General features: G+C 41.9%; 1 protein-coding gene across 2 annotated transcripts in view; it reads right to left on the bottom strand.

Annotated features, from left to right (window-relative positions):
- The window catches only part of Pld1 (phospholipase D1), a 130982-nt gene that overhangs the window by 52856 nt on the left and 53610 nt on the right, over positions 1-24516 (bottom strand). For both annotated transcript variants that reach the window (XM_090338764.1, XM_090338758.1), the window contains exons 8-14: positions 21597-21655; positions 20548-20640; positions 14287-14439; positions 12283-12432; positions 10880-10963; positions 2377-2458; positions 628-738 (exon numbers count right to left, since the gene is read on the bottom strand). In XM_090338764.1, the coding sequence (XP_090194890.1) occupies positions 628-738; positions 2377-2458; positions 10880-10963; positions 12283-12432; positions 14287-14439; positions 20548-20640; positions 21597-21655 (732 nt within the window). The remainder of the gene's footprint in view (positions 1-627; positions 739-2376; positions 2459-10879; positions 10964-12282; positions 12433-14286; positions 14440-20547; positions 20641-21596; positions 21656-24516) is intronic.

Genomic DNA, 24516 nt, shown 5'->3' on the forward strand with positions numbered 1-24516 from the left:
GTGTGTGTGTGTATGTGTGTGTGTGTGTGCGCGCGCGCGTGCATGAGCATATGTGTAGTTGTTGGGTAGCATATGGTCTATATGTCTGTAAGATTTATTGTGTTAGCAATAATAAGAAAATGTAGAGATGCGTTCCTCTACATATTTTCTGTCTAGCTATTTTATCCACATGGAGACCTTGGTATTTAAGTCTCCAACAATTATGGCAGAATCCTTTTCCTCCCTTAGTTCTGCTTTTCTTCAGAAGTTTTGGTGAGCTGGTATTTGGTATAGCAGGGTTTATACCTGTTATCATCCTGCTGTACTGAATCTCCTATTACTATATAAGGCCCTAGGTGTCTGTGGCAATCTATTTTTGATTTAGTGTTTACTTTATCAGACACTAGGTAGATCACCCTGCTGTCTTTGAACAACTATATGGAATATATTTTCAATCTTTCATTTTCTCCCATTTGTGTCTTGATATCTGGAGTGAAGGCAGCTACACATGAGCAGGGATGCTACATAATTGGTTCTATTTCTTTCATCCATGTTGACTCAATAGCATTGAGTCCTCAGAAATAAGACAAACCTAAGAAAGATTTATAGAATAAAAAGCATGGTCATCACTGAAAAGGCACCAAATACCTTTATGTTGGGGTGCAGCCTCATTAATGCCTTCTTGCTATAGTCACTGTTGATTCCAAGTGCCAGCTCCACCTCTTTATAGAGCATGATGAAGATCCGCACGCCCTGTTGCTGTCCAAGGAGAAAAATGCAGGGGGAGGAATTAGCATCTGACAAGGACACATGACTGCCTCATCTTCTTCTCCTGTGTTGGATTCCTTCTCTTCTATAACCTGGCGGAGGAACTACTTAATACAAAAGGCAACACTAACAGTGACACATGGCTATATGTCAAGGGTCTTGACTAGTCAAACGATAGAAGGTTGTCTCTCAAGCTGGGGGCCTGTAGTTCTAACTACTCAGGAGGCTGAGATCTGAAGACTGGGCATGAAATATGTAAAACTTCTCAACTAACCACCAAAAAAAGTCCTCTCTCTTCCATTCTGTGTGTATGTGTGCATGTACACATACATGTACATATGCAAACGCACTGCTGCTACGGCTTGAATTCAAGACCCTCATGCTTTTGCTTTGCTTTTCTCCTGAAAGCTGTACTTGCAAATGATTGAGGCATGCCTCCACTTCCAGCTTTTTGGTGCTTCAGAGAAGATAAGTCTCACAAGCTTTTCTGCATGTGCTGGGTCTATTTGAACTGGGAACCTAAGATCTCAGCCCCCTGCATTGCAGGATTACAGGCATAAGCCACTAGCACTTGGCCTGCATTTTTTTCAAACCAATGGCAAATCAGGGCTGCTCTGATACTATGTGCTGCTTTGAGGTAGCAAAGAAGACAGGAATATTCCCTAGGATCCATTCCATTGAGGAAAAATGAAAAACATCAAAAAGTAAAAAAAAAAAACTTTATTTTTAAAAAGTATAAAAACTATAACAACAGAACTTGCCTAGCCTGCATGAGACCTTGAGTTCAATCCTTAGCCCTAAAAAATAAAATTACCTTTTTGCTTCTGAATTTGTTTCCACTCATCATCACCCTTAAACTTATTCCTTCCAACCCCTCCCTTTACCATGCTGTAGTTCCTCCCTGGCCTCCCTGCATACCCACTCACCACTAACTCTCATTTTCAGGAGTGTGGAATTTTGTGAATGGAAAAAAAAAATCAGAAAATTTTATTTACTTTATTTCTATCTAATTTATTTAATTTGGGTATGATTACTAATACAACCCGGATCTAGTCTGATTTAAGTTAATTTAGTCAAGGATCCACTGTCTAAACAATGTAAATGTCATTGGTAAGACTGCATGGCTACAGTTATTTACTTTTTCTAACAAAAAGATCACAGTCAGTTCTTGCCTGCAATCCTCAGGAAATGCTTCACATTCTAATTGTGCAGTGTCCCCAAAGTGGAGCAAGAACATGCCTGATTCTGACTGTCCTCTCTCTGTCATCCCAACCAGCTAAGTCCCATCAGATAGACACCAATCTCCGGGTTCCATCTGTCTCCTGCACACATGACCCAATAAGGAACAAAATAAAGGTCTCTGTCTCATTTCCCCATTTATTAGTCAATGATGAAATTTTATGGCCAGTTATTGGTCTATAAAATTAACTGGCCCTAACTACCGAACAGAAACTACAGATGGTAAGATGTTGAGAATGAGGTAGGCTGAAGTATTTACCCAGTCAAAAGAAATAAGAAAAATAGTAGATCCAAGTAATAATCCTGACGGTTGCCAAACTCTATAAACTGACGACAATTCAGGGGGCAACATGCACTAAAAATTATAGCTTTTGTTACCAAAGTACTTACTGCTTTTCGTTTAAGAATGCAGTCCAGCCTCCAGCGATTTCCTTCAACCACAGGTCGTTTCAGGAAGATTTCTGGACTCAGCCTTAAGTCAAAACCAAATAAAAACTGTAAAAATGTTATTGTGTCATGGAACTCACAGTTTCTCACCAAATGCTATTAGCATCCTCCACTGTGGTAGGTGATCTTTATTGTGGATTACTGAAGTTGTCTCTGGGACAATTTCATGTAGGGAAAAAGAAAACTATCCATATAAACATTAATTTCAGTGAGGGAACATCCCAGTGATCCAGTATTTTTGTGAACCTAGGTTTACTTCTCTGCACCAAAAACCCCCCACAAAAATAAAAAATAAGAGCCTATCTCAATTTCTCTTTTAAACACAGGTATAAGGAAGTGCCGCTGGTTGTCTGCCCAGCATCTGTTCTCCCATGCTTGCTGGCAGGGCCTATCTGCATACTCTAAACACTAGCTTTCCTAGACTCTTGTGCAGCTAACACAAAGGTGACGTGGTCCTGGACAATTACGTAGGTAAGGGATTAATAAGAGATTTTTCCTGGTTGGGTTACTGGTGGCTCACTCCTGGAATCCTAGCTACTCAGGAGGCTGAGATCCGAGGATCTCAGTTCAAAGCCATCCTAGGCAGGAAAGTCTATAAAACTATTTCCAATATACCACCAGAAAAATCAGAAGTGTAGCTGTGGCTCAAAGTGGTAGAGTGTTACCCTTGAGCGGAAAAGCTCAGAGACAGTGCCCAGACCCTGAGTTCAAGCCCTACAACCAACAACAAAAGACTTCCCTCCTTAGTAGAACACACATGCATATGCACAGGAATGTAAGCCCACATACACAGGAGTGCAAGCACGCCACTCCACCACTCCAGGAGAAGGCACTCCCAGCTGTAGGATGCATGCCGGGGGCATGACATTTGAGAAGGAGCAGTCACAATCAAGTTCTAAGGGGAAAATCAGAGTCCTCTGCAATGATTGGGTCGTGTCCCCAAACTTCAGAGTTGTCCCAGTGATTGAGACAAATCCTCAGTACTTTAGGTTCCCTCAAGTGAGCAGAAAGAAAACACAGGGCAGCAACCCCCCCACTTCCTGTACTAGCCACAGTGTCCACAGGGCCCAGAGCGCTCTAAACAGAGTAGAAGGAGAGGACGTGGACACATGAAACTCTCCAAAGGCAAGAGCAATCCCTGGGCTCTTATTCCCTAGTGGGGCCACAGGCAGCTAAGAAGACAGGTCAGCCACGTCTCCCCTGTGGTTCCTTCCAAAATGGGAGGGAGTGACATGAGCTCTAACTCCCCTGTGAGAGGGAAACACAAACAGGCAGTAAAAGCAGGGTCTTCTCTGAAATTTGAGCCTCCAGGATTAAAGAAAGACAAGGAGAATTCCCGTGGGAACTGTGTCCAGCCTGCCGAAGCCCTCTACGCAGGAGCTAGGCAGATGGGAAGAAAACATTACTGTGCTCTATTTTATTCAGTGAAAAGATTAAAAGATGAGGTTTCTAAAGAAACACAATGGGCTGGCTAGAATCATGAAGGCAAGAGAGGATTCCACACAAAGCACAAATGCTTGCACATTTCATTCAGATTAGGAAAAAAGAAAGGTAATTAGATGCAAACAAAGGACACAGAGAAACTGGTAAAAGATCAAAGAATATGAAAAGAAATCAATTTTAAGTAAGGAAAACATGATGCGCCTTTGGTTCACTGAAGGTGAACCATAGCAGCCAGTACTGAGGCTTAAACTCGGAGCTTTGAGCTCTTGCTTAGAATTTTCACTTACACCTAGGGCGCTAACACTTGAGCCACAGCTCCACGTCAGGCTTCTTGCTGGTTCACTGGGGATAAGAGTCTCTCATAATTATCTGCCGAGACTGTGAGGCAGATCTTCACATCAGTCTCCTGAGAAGTTAGGAGTATAGGTATGACCACCAGTGCCCTGCTTACTACAAGCTGCTTTTTGTTTGTTTTCGTTCAGCCAGTAAAACTAGTGTGATACCACTTGAGCTGCAGCTCCATTTTCAACTCTTTTTGTAGTTTCGTGGAGATAAGAGTCTTCTTATGGGCTTTCCCACCCAGGCTGGTTTTGAACTGCAATCCTCGGATCTCAGCCTCTGTAGTACAGCCATTATAAGCCACTTCTTGGGAGATCTCCATTAATTCTGAATGGGCTGGCTTCAGTTGGAGGAGATATTTTAATAGATTTTCTACTCCTGTCTTGGGAACAGGACAGTCTACTGGATATTTGGAAAGAGCTGAAGAAAAGTCTCAAATAGCCATACATTTTAGAATGCAGGGAAAGGTAGAAGGACATGTGAGCTCTACACAATGTGTCATTTTAGTGGCCACATGGCAGGGGAATGCAATTATGACTCACTGGCTACAATTACATCAAGATTGTTTTATCAAGATTGTTTTTACCAAACAATAAACAAAGTTCAAAAGAATGGTCTAATATGGTATTTTACTGAACTATGGACACAAGCAATCCTAAGATACATCATTACAAAACATGGTAGAATTGGGAGTTGTGAAATACAAGGTATTTCTGAATTCCAGAGATCACAGATGTTAACAGATGCCTTTATATAAATTCACCTTGTAGAAAACCCTATAGCTTTAATTTTTTGCCAGTCCTATGGCTTGAACTCAGGGCCTGAGCACTGTCCTTGGGGCTTTCTCAAGGCTAGAGCTCTACCACTTGAGCCACAGCACCACTTCCGGCTTTTTCTATGTATATGGTACCAAGGAATCGAACCTGGGTCTTTGTGCATGCTAGGCAAGCACTCTACCACTAGGCCAAACTCCCAGCTCCTAGTTTTAAATGTTTATATAAGAAAACAAGATATTTAACACCAATAACCAGAGCAGGGCTCTCATTTAGGTCAACAGAAAAAAGAGCAATTACATTCAAAATGAGATGGAAGCGGAGACAAGCGAGAGTGGAACTCAATAAAATAAATAAAACTGGAACACTAAAAGTGGAAACATGAAGAAAATTAGAGATGGGCCAGGTATAGTGGCATATACCTAAAAACTCAGTTACTTTGGAGGTGGAGATCAAACCAGCCCAGGAAAAAAAAGTGCAAGAAAAGCTCTAGTAAGTTGTTATGGTTTCCACTCCCTCTCCTCAGTCTTGGGGCATGAACTCTGGGCCTGAGCATTGTCACTGAGCTTTTGTATCCAAGGCTAATGCTTTACCGCTTAAGCCACAGCTCCACTTCCAGCTTTTTTTGGGGGGGGGGGTTCTTAATTGGAAATAAGTGCCTCATAGACTTTCCTGCCCAGGATGGCTTTGAACTATGATCCTCTGATCTCAGTTTCCTAAGTAGCTAGCATTACAGGTGTGAGCCATTTGGTACCTGGTTGTTATCATTGTTTTAAGGAAGCATAAATGAGCTATGTAATAAAATGAATGGACAGGAAATGACTATATGGCCTATACACATTAACAGACATGAAAGTAATATTAAATGGATAATCAATATTATAAATTATTATGACAGTATTTGTAAAATTTAGATAAAATAAACAAGTCTTTGAAAAAAAGTCTCTAAAATGGGAATGAAAATATAAATTTTGATGAGCCCTTATCACTTAAAAACCCAAACTCATAATTTGAAGTTTTTCCATAAGGGACATTGCAGACCCTGGCAACTTAACAGATGAGAATTTTCAAATATTTAAGGAAAGAACATTGATAACACCTTCATAAAATAAATGAGAGAGAATATTTACTCTGTTAACATTTACTCAGCTAATAAGGCCAGCTAAGTCCAGCCAATAAAAGACAATGCAGGAAGAGAAACACACTATCCTTAACATGAAAGTGCAAATCTTGACCAAAATCTAGCAGTTGATATAGGATAACAAATCATGGTCAAGTCAGATTATTTTAGGAAAGCAAGGAAGGTTTAACAGTTTAAAATAATCAATGTGGTTTACCATCTTGACAGGGAAAAAATAGAGGAAAAGGAGGAAAAACCGTTTCAAGCGAAGAAACTGACAAAATTCAATAGCCACTCATAATTTTAAAAAAAAAAACTTAAATTGTAAACTGTCTCAGTAAAAGGTATCAATTAAAAAATTCCTCTGAGCTGGGAGTTTGGCCTAGTGGTGGAGTGCTTGCCTAGCATGTATGAAAACCCAGGGACCATATCCATAGAAAAAAGGCCAGAAATGGTGTTGTGGCTCAAGTGGTAGAGCTCTAGCCTCGAGATAGCCCAAGGATAATGCTCTGGCCCTGAATTCAAGCCCCAGGACTGGCAAAAAAAAAAAAAAAGCCTCTCACATTATATACATTATAAAGGCCTGAATGCTTTCTTTATAATTCTGGGAACAGCAGAACATTCAACATTCTCCCAGTGGTTCTGGCCAATGTGGTAAGACCAGAAAACAAAATACAAGTTCCCTATGATCCTGCCATACCACTTCTGGGCATCTATCCTAAACATCATGACCAAAGATATTATAAGGACACCTGCGCAGCTATGTTCATCTCTGCACTATTCACAATAGCCAGGCAATGGAAACAATGCAGATGCCCTATTGCAGATGAATGGATACAGAAAATGTGGTATACATACACAATGGAATTCTACATAGCCAACAGACAAGATAAAATAATGGCATTTGCAGGGAAGTGGATGAATCTAGAGCGAATCATGCTGAGTGAGACAAGTCAAGACCTAAGGAACAAAAGGCGCATGGTATCCTTAATATGTGGCTATTAAATCCAAAGTGTACAAGAGCAAGGACTCAATAACTGCATACCCAATGCTATGGACATGGTAATGGAAATACAAACATAACTATATAGACATAAAAACCTATGACTCTATAGATGAAACATATTAATTTAAGAAATAAAACATTACTATGACATACAAACCCTTAGCCTAATTTTGATTAAGTTCTAAATACTAAGTCCAAGTGATTGTAAATAGAGATTCCCTCCTTGAACACTTGTTTGTTAAGCTTGTCATTTAAAATATGATGTAAAAAATCAACATTAATAAATTCTTTTAAAAAACAAAATACAAAGCATATCACTTTGAGAAGAAGCAGCTAAATTGTCTTTAGTCATAGGTTGTATGAGCATATATGGGAAAAATGCCAGAAATGGCAGCTAGCATGAATAAGTGAATTTAGCAAGATATCTGATTAGTACAGAAAAGTCAAGTGTATTTTTAGTTACTTATGCTTTCAGTGAATAAGAAAATGAAGTCTAAAGTATCACCCACAACAATATAAAAAGGACAAAGTAATGAGAAATTTCACAGAATTTGCAGAAGATTGCTACACAAAAATGCACAGTACTGAGAAAGATGAAGATCTAAATAGAGAAATGTATATTGTTCTTGGATTGAAAGGCTTAGATCTGGAAGCATGGAATGAAAGGTGAGCTGCTTTTCTTTTTTTTTTTTTTTTGGTTCTATGGCATGGGCAATGACCAGAAAATAGGCCTGGCACAGAGAAAACTCTGTAAGTCATCTGGCTCAGGCTTCATGAGGAAGATGGGTGTTTTGTGTCTACAGAAACACACACACAATGAAACATTGCACCCGTTAGAAAGGTATGATGTGTGCGTTCAGGCTGGCTCTGCCCAGGGGTGCTACCAAAGACATTTTTGTGCAGACCTATTTAAATCAAAACTCAGCCAGTACTGAAATGAGGAGCTACAGGGAAACACAGCTCCCAAGAAGCATGGAGCAGGACAAAGTCCAGGAAAGCAACTTCATTCAGTTGCATATTACCTCCTGAGTTAGCACAAGCTGTCCACTGGACCCTAAGCTTTTGAGAAACCCAGCACCCAGGTTCAGTGTGACCACTAGGTGGCGCACCGTATGTGGAACGGATCAGAGTAGCAGAGACAAAAACAAAAAACCCACAAGTCACATTAAAACCACACCCCTGGAAGGCTGGGTAAAACTTTCTGCCTAAACCCAAATAAGACCAATGCTGACCAAAACAAAAGTAACAACATTCTCCATTAAATTTTAACAATACTTAAGAGTTATACTATTAAAATTTTCTAAAGTACTGAGAAATCCCAGCTTGCATGGGAACAGATGTCAACACCAAGCTGGATGTTTATATAGTTTATATAGTTTATGTTTATATAGTTTTCTGGTCATAAAATGACCTGAAAAAAGACTCAACAAATACATAGAAAATACAAAGAGAACCAGAGGAAAATTTCAAAATGAGAATTTCAAAATGGAAAAATGTTTCTCACGGAAAAAAAAAAACCAGTATCACTGGATATATATTACTACAATAAAGATACTAGAAGAATTCAGCAGTAAAACTGAAAATAGACAAATGCAAACTGCTTACTCTAAACAATAAGAATTTTTTTTGAATGAATAAGGCTTTACAGACTGTGGATCTATATTTAACAAGCAAAACAAAGTTTCCAAAACTCAACACTTCTTAAATGTGTTATTAGAGTTGTAGAAGAAGAAATTGCCAAAAGTATCCAATTTGGCTACAGACATAAAATTACAAACACAACAAGTGCTAAGAGTACCTAAAATAGAATGAAGTCAAATATATAACCAAACTGATTGCAAACTAAATAGAAGGAAAAATTTGAAAGCACTCAGGAGAAAAATAACATTGTTTAGAGGTGTCTCATCATCAAGTGACTGCCCATTTACTATCAGAAACCATGAAAGCCAGAAGGAAACAGAACAGTTATCTTTTTTTGGGGGGGAGGAGCGATCAGTTGTATGGCTTGAACTCTGGGCCTAGATGCCGGCCCTGAGCTCTTCAGCTCAAGGCTAGCACTCTATCCCCTGAACCACAGCGCTACTTGTGGTTTTTCTGGTGGCTAATTGGAGATAAGAGTCTCAGAGACTTTTGTGCCCAGGCTGGCTCTGAACTGTGATCCTCAGATCTCAGCCTCCTAAATAGCTAGGATTAGAAGCGTAAGCCACTAGAGCCAGGCAGAACAGTTACTTTTAATTACTGTGTACATAGATATTCAACAACTAAAAAGACAACCATAGATAGATAGATAGATAGATAGATATAGATAGATAGATAGATAGATAGATCAAAGGGTGCTGATAGCTCCTGCCTGTAATCCTAGTTACTTAGGAAGCTGAGATCTGAAGATCCTGCTCCAAAGCCAGCCCAGGCCTCTAATTATAACCAACAGAAAGTTGGACAGAGAGGCACAGATCAACTGGTAGATGCCAGCTATGAGCAAAATGCTCACTGCTTTCAGAGCACAATGCCCTGAGTTCAAGTCCCAGTACCTTCACCAAGAAGAAATTCTAAATATGAAGGAGGAGGAAGAGGAAAAAATTTGAACATACACTTGCAAAAAGTTAAGCAAATGCCCCAAAAAGTACATGGAAACATGTTCATCATGAACAGAGGCTGCTAAAACCAAATAAAACCAACCAAGTGCTAGTGCACAGACAGTGCTCAGACCCTGAGCTCAAACCTAGGACTTGCAAAAAAATATATTCTTAGGATATAGTGTTGCATTAAGATTGGCTTTTTTTTTTCAAATTTATTCAACATCAACATCAGCCTCTTAAGTGAGCAGCTATTTTGCAGTAAGTAAAAAGACTTCCCAGGGTGTCAAGACCAGGGCTAAGTTCAGCATAACAGGACCATCCTGGCCATGACTGCAGAGGATGACAAGAGACCCGGCCAGCCCTGGGGGTGGGGAGGGAGTTGCTAAGTGCCCTACCCTGCCCAGGATCACTCACACAGTGCCAAGGCTGGAAAGCCACATCTCCACGTCAATCATGAAAACCAGCAAAAGATTCCCCATCTTCTAGAGTTAAAAGAAAATAAATTACAATGCTATTTCCAAATTTCAGCTGTAAGGATGAAAGGAAGGTAATAGGCTAGAGACAAAGAGCATTTCTGGCAGCTAAGATCCCAGAGGGAAGTCATACTTTAGATACCAGAGAGAAATCCTACTTTAGATATTTCCATTTTGTCTGGACACTGAGTCCCTGCAGTCAAGCCACAACACCAATTTGAGGTGTAAAATTTCAAAGAGCCAGGGAGCTTTAGGTATGACATGTCCATGGCTTTAGGAAGCAATGTAAGTTCCACAGATGATCTTAAAGAGGGTCCCCCGGAAGCTGGCCAGGCCTGGTTATGACTGAAGACCTTTGAACAGTAACAGAAAAATGGGTTGATGTCAAGCACAGAGAGACAACCAGAAGCACGCTCACTGGACCAAATGGCTGACAAGCACAGAGGAGACAACCTCAGGTTGCATTGACTTCTGTCATTTCCCTAGCAACTGGCTAACATTTACTACCATCAGCAAGCACATGGGTATCTGCTTCCAACCAGAAAGGCAAGGATGAATATGCTTAGAGGCCCAGTGTCTTTGAAAATTGGAGGCGATTAGTTAAATGGTGATGACCTGGGTCAAACGATCTGTGAGCCCCACTAGTTTTCATGAATTAGCATCAGACCTTGGTGGCCTGTAAATATAGATAGTTCTCCTGGATGAATACCAACCACCAGTCTGTGATAAAAATCTCCTCGCTGGCCTCTTCCATTGCATTTGCCACATCTTCAAAATATCCCTTGGCGTTAACATACCTGAAAGACAAAGGGTTGGGGATTCTGGGTTGTTTTTGTGTATGATTCTGTTCAACAAAAGACAACAGAATAAAAAATTGGTATACCCTACAGTAAAACAAGACATAAATGACACTGTCTAGTCTGTATCATTGCCAGGTTTTGGTGCATGGGCAAATGGAAAGTAAGGATTCAAAATACAGCATTCTGCCTATCATCTAGGAAGGACAGCAGGCAGGTAAAAAACAATCAGGTTGCTTGGGTCTTAGAAAACAAATGATCTAAGCCTCGTTATCAGAGGGGAAAGATGAATTCTCCTACCCCGTTAAACCAAAAACCTGATTTTGATCCATGGAAGACAGGCTTAGTATGATTTTATTTGAAAGAAATATCTCAATCAGATAAGCCCAAGAGACTATCTCACATTAACCAGCTAAAGTCTCTGGCTACAGGTATAGGTACAGGACAGGGTCAGGGGCCAGCTGTGAGTAGGCAAGCCAAGCAAGTGCAAAGCTCTGAGTTCAAACTTCAGTACCACAATAAAACAAAAGAGAAATATTGCACCAGGTGCCAGAGGCTCATGCCTATAATCCTAGTTACTAAGGAAGCTGAAAAATCTAAGGATCAAGGTTATTGAGCAGAATGAGCTAAGGGACAGTGCCTAGGCCCTGAATTCAAGCCCGAAGACTGACCAAAACAAAACAAAACAAGAGCTGGGCGTGGTGGCTCATGCCTATAATCCTAGCTACTCAAGGAGTCTGAGATCTGAAGATCATGTTCAAAGCCAGCCTGGGCACAAAAGAAAGTGAAACTCTTATCTCCAATTAATCACTAGAAAATGAGGAAGTGGGGTTGTGGCTCAATGGGTAGGGTGGTAGCCTTGAGCCAAAAAGCAAAAAAAGCTCAGCTCCCAGGCCCTGGGCTCTGAGTTCAAGCACCAGGACTGGCACACAGAAATGGGGGGGGGGGGGAGAAAGAGAGGAGGAAGGGAAAGAGGGAGGGAGGGGCAAAGGGGAAGAAGGAAAGAAGAAAGGAAGGAAGAAAAAAACAGGAAGTAAATACTATTCTTTAAATTATAGGTAATGAGCCTTCAATATGTATTACTAAAACAATGAAATTAGCACTAAAACTAGCTAAATTCACAGGAAGTATCTTATAAACAAAAATGGGGAAATGAATCTTCAGTCTCATGTCCTCAGCTTCACAATGGCCTCCACGTGAACCTTCTTTGATACGATGCATAACTGCCTCACAGCTTTGAAAGTGCATTCTGGGTGAATGTGAACCCCTGTGACTTCAGATCCTGAGGACTGCTGGCGAGTCCAAAAGGAACCCCTTACCATTTGGCTAAAATGTTCTCCTGGATAGCTGCATAGGATCCAAATCGGTGATCTTTGAGAAAATTGGTGCCGTGTTTCTGGATGAACTCTTCTATGGCCCCTCCCCACCACCGAGCATGTCGGTAGCTGTTGCATTTTAAAATAAGCGTCCTTGAATGAAAGGGAAAGTGGTACATTATTGCAAATGTGCATGGAAAGTCACAGTGAAATCCACCTCCTGCCTCATGCATGCTAATCAACATTAATAACATCAAAGGCAAAATGTGGGCTCAGTGGTCACTGTGTAATAAAGCAGGCCCTGTTTGATTTGGTATCATACGAAACAAGGTGAAGTCCATCTCTGGGCATCTGGTGAGACCATCCCCATTGTGATTTAGGAAAGTCACTTCTCAATGCTAAGTCCTCCAAAAGCTAAGAAAACGCCATAGTTCATCCCTCTGATCCCAGAACCGGCCTTAGGAGAATATGAATCAATTTCACCTAAAGAGAACCTCAAAAGACTTGCGCAGAAATTGGGAAGGAAAACAACACTCTCTCAGCCACTGTAGATGGTGTGAAGGTAAAAGGCAGCCATCTTGTTACAGCGAGGGAGCCAATGCAGGGCTGGAGCCCATCCACAAATGACAGAAGAAAAACAAGGCAGGCAAGACTGACTCTCTCTGGTATAAACAAATTAGTGTCTTTCTGGCACAAATAACTAAACTTGAAGAGTCATTAACAGCTGAAAACTGATTTTTAGAATACATTACAGAAGGCCAGGTGGAGCAGCCACATCTGTAATCCTAACTACTAAAGTCTCACGGGGAGGGGCTGGTCCAACCCTGGAAGCTGGAGAGCCAGGGTGAACAGGCCAGGAGGAACTGGAAAGATGCAAACAAAGCAGAGATGCGGGGACTGGAGCTGTCCTGTGCCAGTAAAGAGGCTGGGAAACCAGGAAGGAGGCCTGGGAACCAGGAAGGAGATTGGGGAAGCAGAAAGAAGGCTGGGATCCATTTGGCCATGATGAAGAAAGAGATGGCCCGGAAGGGAGAGGTGGGGCTAAAGCACCAGTTATGGGGACCAAAGTGAATATGGCCCAGTCCTCCTGGGCCCATGGAAAGTAGGAGAGAGGGGAAGCCTGGGGGAGGGGGGATGATAGCACAGTGTTTCCAATAATCATCTGAACATTCCTTCCTCATAGAGAAATGGGAAGTTCAGCATCTTGATACCCATAGTCATATAATCTGTATTAGTGATGACATGTGTATCTATGTATGTGTATCTGTAGAAAGAGAAATTATATAAATTCCTATAGATGCTAGTGAACTATATAAAGGCATGTGCATACACATACATACACACACACGCACACACACACACACACACACACACACACACAGATGGTATAATTAGTTTTCCAGAAACAAACACATCAACAAACAGGTACTCACTAGGAAAATATGTAACATATAAGCAAAATATATAACACTTAACTGTCTACTTCAACTTGAATATTTTCCCCAAAATGTGTATATAAGCAGGATTTTTGTTAATCAAATCACTTCCCATTTTTAAAAAAATCTATCAAAGGATATCAATTTACACAATACATTTTTATTGTTTTTATAATGTAAATAATTACTTTTTTGGCTACTCTGGTAAACTGAGTTGGATATTAAAATATTGACATATGAGGTCATTAGTTCTGACTCTGTTGTATGACTGGTACTCCAGTCTTACAAATATATTCAGTTGGGGTGGCATATGCTTATAATCCCAGCACCCTGGAGGCTGAAGTGCTAAGATTTCACGTTCGAAGTCAGCCTTGGATACACAATAAGACCCTGTCTCAGAAAAAGAGTTGAGGAAATATAGATGTATCTAGATATGTATCTATCTAGTTCCTCACTTCTGATTCAGAATGTGTTCTAAATAACAATTTCTAACACTCTACTCTCTTATCACTTAAAGCTGAAAGAAAGCCTCTGCTTTTAAGAGATATTTTTTAAAATCCGGCATTCCTACCTGGAAAGACTGTCGATGCGAACGCCGTACTTGGTTTCTGTCTCCTTCCGCCCCACCTTGATCCGGAACTCCTTGTCCACCAACAGGACGAAGGCGATAGCCCCACTGTCTGGTTTCATGTAGAGCAAGAAGGAATCTTTCACTATCAACCACCTGCATGAGGGGGACAGACATTTCCAACCCTAAGAAATACGTAAAACTCTAAGAATACATCATTATGACACCAGCAGTGTTGTAAAACAGTTTTATATAGGGATTTATTATTTAAAAATCACTAAGAAACAATGGCTGGGGATATAACTCAGTGGCAGAGTGAAAAGGAAAAGAAAGGAAAAGAAGGAAGAGGGAGGGCAAGAATTGGCACCAAGCTATTCAACACAGCTTATTTGTCAGCCCCTAAAGGTGCAGTCCTGGCATGTGCAGAGGTCTGGTAAACAGAGGACCCAAGCCTTCGAAGAACAGACTAGCTTACTGTTCACTAACATTCACAATCATGGAAGAGACAAACACATCTACTGGTATGAATAAAAATTTTCATTTACCAAACCCAGCCAGCAACCAGGGCTTCACACTGTCTGCCTTTTCTTACAAATTATTTGTGGTTTAAGAATGGTGGATAAGGGGCCAGGAGTTTGGCCTAGTGGTAGAGTGCTTGCCTAGCATGCATGAAGACCTGGGTTCGATTCCTCAGTACCACATACATAGAAAAAAGCCGGAAGTGGTGCTGAGGCTCAATTGGTAGAGCTCTAGCCTTGAGAAAGCCCAAGGACAGTGCTCAGGCCCTGAGCTCAAGCCCAGGACTGGCAAAAAAAAAAAAAAAAAAAAAAAGAATTGTGGATAAGCTAGGCACCAGTGGTTCATACCTGTCAGCTACTCAAGGAAGCTGAGGTCCGAGGATCACAGTTCAAAGCCAGCTTGGGCTAGAAAGTTTGTAAGATGCCTATCTCCAGTTAACTGGCAAAAATGCCAGAAAGTAGAGCTGCGGTTCAAGTGGTAGAGCACTAGCCCTGAATAAAAACAACGTTCTGGGACAGCACCCAGGTCCTGAGTTCAAGCCCTAGGATTGGTTAAAAATAGAAAAAAAGAATGAACCTTTGATAAATAGCAGGACAAACGCAGGCCAGTGCACCTCACAGTGGCAACTCAGCAAGATAGGCACAGACTGGCACCCAGGATGAGCACACCGATGGGTCTGTGCTTTTGGAAAGGATGAAGGGAAAGGGGTCTTGATGCAGAGTGGTACCCCAGACTCAGAGTAGAACCCCAGACTCAGAGTTTCCAGCAGGTTTACAGGTGATGACTGGGCCAGCACCCACCCTCTGAATAGCAAAGGTAAAGATGGCAGGTTCACATTGATCACAGAAGGAGCAAGAAAGAGACAGGACCCAAGTAAAGTATGTGCCAGCAGCACATGGCACACCAATGCCATATTTATCAGATATAAATACACCTGGCATTTCCACTTGCCTGTCACTGCATGCTGGTCTAGTAAACCCATTTCTAATTGCATAAAGCAATAAAAGTCATGCTGTCACACATCAAAGAAGCAAAGTACTCTGGTTAATGGCATGTTATAGAGCATTTACTAGGGCTTGAACTCATGGCCTCTCACTCGGCTCTCTTGTTGCAGGCTTGGACTCTGCCTCTTGAGCCATACCTCCACTTCCAGCCTTTTGTTGGTTAATTGCAGATAAGAGTTTCTTGGATTTGTCTGCCTGTGTTGACTTGGAAGTGTGATCTGAAGATCTCAGCCTCCTGAGTAGCTACGATTATAGGGGTGAGTCACCAGTGTCCAACAAATTTAGTCGTATTATATGAAATCTTATGCTCCTTGTCATACACATCAAGGCCCTGATACCAGAGATAATGCAGAATTCTGAAGAGACTGAGTTTAATATACAGATAAACAGCTGCAATTGAGCAAACTTGGCTGAGGCAAAAATAGAGAAAGTTCCTTCTTTTGTCTGGCCTGTGGTGTAATCCAGAGAGCAGACATGACCTTGGCCCAGCTGTCTGGCACTGGTGCGTTACACTGACCAGGAAGAGTCCTGGGCTTTGAAAGCCATACTGGAAGTTGATAAACTCAGAGCTATGTTAAGCATTCTGGACTTGCAGCTTTGCCTGTTTGGAAGTCAAGGGGACGTAAATGTCATCAGAGCCAACTGTAGCCAGAGCCTAGACTAAGCCCCCACCATGGGTGCTGAAGAACAGATCTGAGAACCAGTCCAGGGGGCTAAACTCCTGCAGCTATGCTGGGCACAAGGTGCTTGCTATGGAGGCTCATGGGCAGGCTGCACCCACCTGGCAGAATGGGGAGCTGTGCTCTCATTCACAAGGAGACTCCAATTGGCAAACACTACCTTGCCCAACAATGGAAGTAAAATGAATGCATCCTGCCAGAGCAAGGCTAAACTCCATGGATGAGTTGCACCCTAAATGGAAGCTCCCTTCTCCCTCTATGCAGACAGACTGCCACTATGGAACTGCTGAACACTGCCAAAGGGAGTCTGAAAACAGTGTGAAGAGTGGATGGATTCTTAGGATTGCTTAAGACAGTCATTTGTGAAACTCTTCTCATGCCTCTCCTCTCCTCTTTTTTTGATTTCAACTCTGGGCCTCATATTCGTTTCGCTTGTTTTCTTGTGGCTGGTGCTCTTCCACTTGAATCACACCTCCCCTTCTGCTTTTTGTTATGGTGATAGTCTTCCATATGTTCCTCAAGCTGGTTTTAAACTAGAATCCTCCAGATCTCAGCCTCCTGAGGAGCTAGGAATTGTTTTTCTTTCTTTAACAGGAGGCAGCGGAATGGAGTCCTTGCCCTGGGGTCCTCTCCAGATTTCAGTCCCAGCTTGGCCCTTTCTTCAGCTAACTCCTCTGCTGTTCTCTCCCACCACGTTGATCACACTGTGCTTCAGACTTGCCAAGCACACTCACTTTCTAGTCTTCATATCTGTGTCTAGAACATTCCTTCCAGGTCTGCCCCCAAGAGACTCTGCTGATCAGAACTCTGGCTTCAACATCTCTGTGCAGGAGACCATGGCCAACCTCCAAATCCGATCCTCCTTGCCCTGCACTGCTGCACTCCTGCACTCCTGCACTCTGCAGCTTCCTCACAGGGGAGCTGGATGTCCCATGTCTTCTTATTATGGTCCATTCACAGCACTATGATGGGACATCCTGCAGGACAGGACACCCTTTCTGTTCAGGGGCTACAATCATCAAACATATCCATTGTCCTGACTTAGTGGTTACTACAATGTGTCTCAGTGCGCACAACAGCATTTAAACATCATCACTGCCTAAAATGTTCAGAAATACCTTGCTTAACATCTCCACAGCTCTCTCCCTTAAGGCATGATTTGTGTTTCCTTTCTATTTGCCCAGGGGATAGGATCATTCTCAAATGGAGTTTAACAGCTGTTTGCTTTACCTCAGTCTGTCAATCCAGGATAAACAAGGGATCAGATGATTTTCTCTTCCACAGAAAATGTGAAAGTCATCCTTAAAAGTAAATCCCAAGCCAGGCGCCAGTGGTTCACGCCTGTAATCCTAGCTACTCAGGAGGCTGAGATCTGAGGATCATGGTTCAAAATAAGCCCTGGCAGGAAAGTCCATGGGACTCTTATCTCCAATGAACCACCAGAAAACCAGAAGTGGTGCTGTGGCTCAAAGTGGTAGAGTGCTAGCCTTAGGCAAAAACGCTCAGGGATAGCACCCAGGTTAAAGCCCCAAGACTGACCAAAAAGAAAGTACTCAGGGCTGGGAGTTTGGCCTAGTGGTAGAGTGCTTGCCTAGCATGCATGATGACCCGGGTTCGATTCCTCGGTACCACATACATAGCAAAAAGCCGGAAGTGGTGCTGAGGCTCAAGTGGTAGAGCTCTAGCCTGGAGAAAGCCTAAGGACAGTGCTCAAGTCCTGAGCCCAAGCCCAGGACTGGCAAAAAAAAAAAAAAAGAAAGAAAGTACTCATATCCTGGTACTTATGTTGTTGGGATTACATCAGGGAAGGGTGGGGCCATTCATGCAGGCATGAATTTATTGTACATAGCACAGAAATGAGAACTATAAATGCAAGGGTGGGTGGGGAAGGGTGGGCAAGCATGTTGAAAAGGATGCCATTCATCAAGATGCACTATGTTCAAAAACTGCTTCAGTGAATGGAAACTCCTTTGTACAACTACTTGAAGGTAATAAAAGTATTTTTTTAAAATCCCACGTAGGCAGGGATAGTCTTCTACAATGGGACACTTCCTGAACCAATTTTGTCAGCTAAGCTTTATCATTTATACAATATTTTACATATCAAATGTGACTACAGAACTATGACTACGGAAGCAATGCTTTAACCTGCACAGGACCACAAAATTTAAAATATGACGCATTTCCTTCTAGGAAGGATTTTTTTTGTTTTGTTTTTTTATAATTTTTTTATTGTAATTAATAAAAGGGTTACATGATATTTGCCAGATAAAAGGTGCATTAATTCACATACATTGATACCCTAAATGTCCTAGTTGAAACATGATTTCACATAAACTTTTTTAAAAGAAAGGATATATTTCTTCTAGATAACCAAGTCTTTCCCTGCTACCATTTCTCACAGAAGCTATAACTAAAGACTGAGCTCTCCCTGTCCTCAGCCTGCTTAGAGGATCATGCCTGTAATCTCATCTATTCCAAGAGGTAAAGCCTGAGACTGGGAGGACCCACCACAGAAGAAAAATTAGCATAACCCATCTAACCCATAGTGGGGCAGTTATATATCTGCTACCCAAGAGGCATAAATAGGAGAAGCATGATCCCAGATTTGTTCTAGACTAAAATGTGAGACACTTTAGAAAAAATAACTAGAGCGTAAAAAGAAGAAACCACCAACAACAGAGGGCCGAGGTAAAGCTCAAGTGGTAGAGTGCCTGCCTAGCAAGAATAAGGCCCTGAGTTCAAATCTCAGTGCTCTTACAAAAAGGAGCTTTTCTTTGACTATGTGCTGACTAGCCCACAGTCATTTTTTCTCCAATGCTATGAGCCCTCCTGCTGAGCTATGAGCTCTTGTGAGAGTAACGTCTTATTTCCACAATGGCTACCACATACCCATGAATGACTCAATTCACCATTAGGGCTTCTGTTTCTTGAGTAGCTGTTTAGGATGGGGTCACCCCCCAGGTAAGCTAGGATGAGGATGGGCTGTCTCCATTGCTGGCAGGGAGGTGGGGTCAAGAGGCAGAGGGAAGTGCTATGGGTAGTGTTAAAGGCCCCCTGCCACTGGGCTGCTTTAAGAGACAGCTCAGAACATGCTGCAGAGTCACACCAAACCAGGAGAGAAGGGACAGCAAGTCAGAAGAAAGGAAGGCACTGTTGATACTTCTAGCCTGCCCTGAAGACCAGCAAGGAGGTCTTACATTCCATTGGGTCTCTGGATAAAAGAGACCGTGTCTAATGCCTAGACACAGTTGGAAAGGCTGTGGTTAGACTAGCACCTGACTTAGAGCAAATACCTGTGAGCTTCTAACTTGAATCCCCCATAACTTGAACAAATCTGGGTGGTGATATCCAGAGACTCTCACTTTAGTTTTTCTCACCTCCAATACTTGAGCCAGGCTACCTGTCCAGCTTTTTGCTGATTAATTATGGATGGAGTTTTCAAACCTTGATCCTCCCGATGTTCGCCTAGGTAACTAGCTAGGATGACAGTTATATGCCTCTAGCACCTGATTCGATATTGAGTATCTCAGGGGCCATTAACATCCCTGGCTGACCTACATCTACTGGTTTGTGTTTTCTTCTTTCCCATCCTTCCTTCTTTTCATCCTGTCTGCCTGCCTTCCTTTCCGCCCTCTTCTTTTATTATTTTGTGTTGAGTTGCACCCAATTCCTTTGCACATTCTAAGCATATACCCTACTACTACGCTCTCCCCTAAGTCCCTTTCCCTTGTTTTTAAAAATGTACTTAAGCTGTTGTAACCACCTTGTAGAACCTTTTTTTTTTTTTTTGCCAGTCCTTTGGCTTGAGCTCAGGGCCTGAGCATTGTCCTTGGACTTTCTCAAGGCTAGCACTCTACCACTTGAGCCACAGCACCACTTCTGGCTTATTTCTATGTATGTGGGGTGCTGAGGAATCGAACCCAGGTCTTTGTGCATGCTAGGCAAGCACTCTTACCACTAGGCCAAACTCCCAGCCCCTAGAACCTTTTAAGTCCAGAAATAAATACTGCCACCAAATAGCTAGTTTATTAAACAAAGTACAAACTCTTGAGTCCTACCTTTTGGACCAGTGGTAGCACGCCCTCCCCTGGCCACAGCAGTTCAGTCCTGGAATTCTGTGTCCTCCAGATCTTTTCATGACCATTCCTTCTCTGAAAGAGACATGGAATCACCCCATCATTGCCCCATCATCTTCAGACTTCCCAGTCACACTCAGCTGAACTTCCACACTCAGAGCTATGTAACTGTGTGGGTCTCACCTCACTTTCCCCTCCTCTTCTCCCTCTAACCTCAGTTTGCTTTCTGACATGCTTATTGGTGTGGGAACACTGACAGCCAGTCACAGAAGCACATGGGTCAGAAATAGCCCTTTTAGCATTGGAAGCTACAGAGATTGGTCAGGCACAAGGCAGGCCTCCATGTACCCTGGCTCCTGGCTCTAGATACTAAGGGCTCACACCGCGACAACCTCCAACAGACTCAGCGCAGCTTATGTATGAAAATGTCATCATGAAGTCATCGTGAAGTTCATTCTTTTGTAGAATATATACTAACAAAGGAAAAAAAAGACTCCATGTACTTCTCTGGGGTTCTGCTATTATTAAGATGCACAGTTTACCTCTCCTATCAAAGCCAAACTCTGCACCCTGCATACTCAGGTCTCACAACAGAGCCAGGCCCAAGGAAGTAGAGTGAAACTATTGGCTCTGAGAGTGCTAGTATTGCTTTATTAAAACGATAGCTCCTTTGTACAACTACTTGAAGATAAGACAAACAAACTGACTATTTTTAAAAAGGAAATGCTAGTTTCTTGATCTGGAGAGGTGTTACCAAGAACAGCAATCACCACTAAAGGAACCATTTTGAAAGAATTAGCAATGTTTTTGACTCACGAAACATAAAACTTGAAGCTCTTTTTTATAGTAAAGATCCAGTATTAAAAGGGAAAATAAGTTTCCATCTATTCATGCAAATATTTTTACACAGAATTAGTTAATAGTTATGAATAGGTAAATAGAAGAAGGCATCTTCTTTCAGGTGTTCTAAGTCTACTGGGGAGAAAAGCCAACCTTTCACACTTTCTGAAGACCCCAATATGGGAACTTACAGGCCTTTTGGTCCCAAATCACGGATGAAAGACAGCTGGCTTATATCAAGGAATTCTGTCTAAAAGAAAAAAAAAACTTTAGAAAGCAAAAGAAAAATGTACACATTACAAAAATATGGACTGATAGTGTGACTTATCAACCATGGTGATTTTTTAGACTGGAAGATCAGTAACAAGGGCATTGTTCCAAAAAAAGGTAGAGACCAAGCCCTAGTGGCTCACACCTGGGATCCTAGATTCTCAGAAGGCTGAGATCTGAGGGCTGTGGTCGAAAGCAGACAAATGAAAGAAACTCCTATCTCCAGCTAACCAGCAAAAAGGTCGAGGTGTGGCTCAAGTGGTTGAGCATCAGATTTGAGTGGAAGAATTAAGAGAGTTCAAAGCACCGAGTTCAAGCCCCAGTACCAGCACATGAACAGAAGGGGGAAGGAGGAGAGTGAGGGAAGACATCAACAGGAAGTTCACATCTGCCAATGTCTTTAGACCACATCAGAGACATCCTGGGTAGAAAGGCAAGGAAAAGCAAACAAAAAAAAACCCCAATGTGTTCCCAGGGTCTAGAAGCAGAGGAAAAGGTGAGAAGACATGGAACCACACTTTGGGAAGAAGCTGCCAGGTCCCAGATAGGTGTGGACGCAGTCACATGACGTCAGGGGAGGGTGAGTGTCCTGGCTCAGGTGACCTTGGAAGAAGTGCCTTCAAGGATTGTCACAGGGAGTAGGAATATCAAACAAGCTATCCTTAAGATTTCTTATATGTGATTGGAGAAATCTAATATTAACCTTTTAAGAACAGCTTAAGAACTACCACATAGATCTGTCAGTTCCTATGAAGTGAAGTTTAATGAGATGCCTGTAGTTCTTTCTTTTTGGGGGGGATATCTGAAGAATATGGTATCTTTAAATTTTAAATGGACAACTTTGTTTTTTTAATCCCAAATTAAAGCTATGTGCACAGAGTGGGCCTAAAATAAGGACACTAAGGGGCCGGGAGTTTGGCCTAGTGCTTGCCTAGCATACATGAAGACCTGGGTTCAATTACTCTGTACTACATACACAGAAAAAGCTGTAAGTAGTGTTGTAAGTAGTGTTGTGTGCAGTATTGCTAAGTTTAAGGAATTTTTCTTATTAAAGAAATGTAAATTAGTAGTGCAGAGCTTTGTAAGTTGCATGTCTATTTAGGTTTTATTTATCTAGGATTATTTATGCTAGGATTTGAATTCAGACCCTTGAGCTCTTGCTTAGCTTTTTCATTCAAGGTTGGTGCTCTACCATATGAGTCACATCTCCATTGTCATATTAATCAAATTTGACTAAAAAGTGATTTCAAGGAGAAACTACACTGCAATGGAATAAACCTTCTGGCAATAGTCGAAAGATAAACTTATGAGATCAAAATTAAATGCCAACTAAGAAGCAAACATGACCTAATCTAAGAGGTGAAATTTCACAACAGATTATGTTTAACTCTTCAGTTAGTTGTTAGCAATATGAATCTCTGTCTCCATGGATGATGATTGTCAATAACAATTTAAAATCATTTTGAACTAACAGTTTCCCACAGAGATTACTGAATCAAGAACTACTCAATATCTTTCTGGCAAAGGAAGTTGTGGAAAAAATACAATTTAAAAAATGTTCTTGCTACTACACGGAAAGTGGTCTCAAGCAGAAACCACCACTGTGGCTTGGCCAATTAGAGAACTAAAATAAAATAAATTCAGGCCAAACAAGAACTCTCAGGAGAAGAAAGAACCCAAGGTGATCTTCTTGTTCCCCTAGTACCTTGGGCTCCTGGCCAAATGTTTCTTCCTCTCACAATGCCCTAGATTTCTGCTCAAACGCTTCTTGGTGGATTACAGGTCAAATTTTTCTTCCCATAATTCTCTGGCTTTCTGGTCAAGCATTTCTTCCCATAATCCCCTGGGTTTCACTCAATGAAAAGAGCCAGAGTGTGCATGCACAAGCCATCTAGCCCCTTAACAAAGCCCAAGGAGAGATTGCAGGAGCCGGCCCTCTGAAGCCCTCCCTTTAGCCAGGTGTTGGTGGGTCACGCCTGGAATCCTAACTACTCTGGAGACTGAGATCTGGGGACAGTGGATCCATGCCAGTCCAGGCAGGAAAGTTTATGAACTAAAAAAAAAAATCCCAAGTGAAGCTGGTGCAAAAAAAAAGGGCAGGAATAGTGCCCAGGCCCTGAGTTTACACCCCAGGACTCTGAGGTGTACTCCACTGGACTCCTCTTCTGGGCACCTTCTCTTTGGACAATCTCCCTCCTTCTAAAAAACCACAAAAACAACTTGCTCTTCTGCTTTAAATACCTTCCTTTTAAATTGGTTAATGGGTGAAGAAAGCCAGCCCCACCCTTGGATCTAGACATCACACTCTTCCCCGTAAGTGAGTCATTTATCCCATCGCACAAAGGCCATGACCATCAGGGATCTGTGGATGTTTTGTCTCCGATTGCAAGCTAGTCACCACTATAGAGACAAAGGGACCTGACTCACAGAGTCTATTAACTGATTTGTTTTTAGAGTTAAAATAAGATTCCATCTGTTTACAACTTTTTCTTAGAAGCTGTGCATTTTGTCCTATGTCTTGATTTTAATCTTAAGGGGGAAAAAAAAAACGGGGTGTGGATTGGTAGTATTTACTGTTCCTTGTTCTTCTTCCTTTCATTGCCTGGAAGATAAGCGTTTTCCAATTGGCAATTAAAACCTCCGGCTTGTGGGTTCCAGATTGCAGCCAAGTGTCATCAGTAGAATTTTGGAACACAAAACCAATTCCTGGTTGAGTTTTTTGGTACATGACCAAGCAAATCCATATTGCTATGCTGCATTTGTGTTACATGATTATGTCATGCAGAAAAGGGGAACGATATATGTTCCTATTTACAAATAAGGACAATAGGACGAATTCCC

The sequence above is a fragment of the Megascapheus bottae genome, chromosome 1 (assembly GCF_031878675.1).
Source record: "Megascapheus bottae isolate mThoBot1 chromosome 1, mThoBot2.hap1, whole genome shotgun sequence".
Lineage (NCBI taxonomy): Eukaryota > Metazoa > Chordata > Mammalia > Rodentia > Geomyidae > Megascapheus > Megascapheus bottae.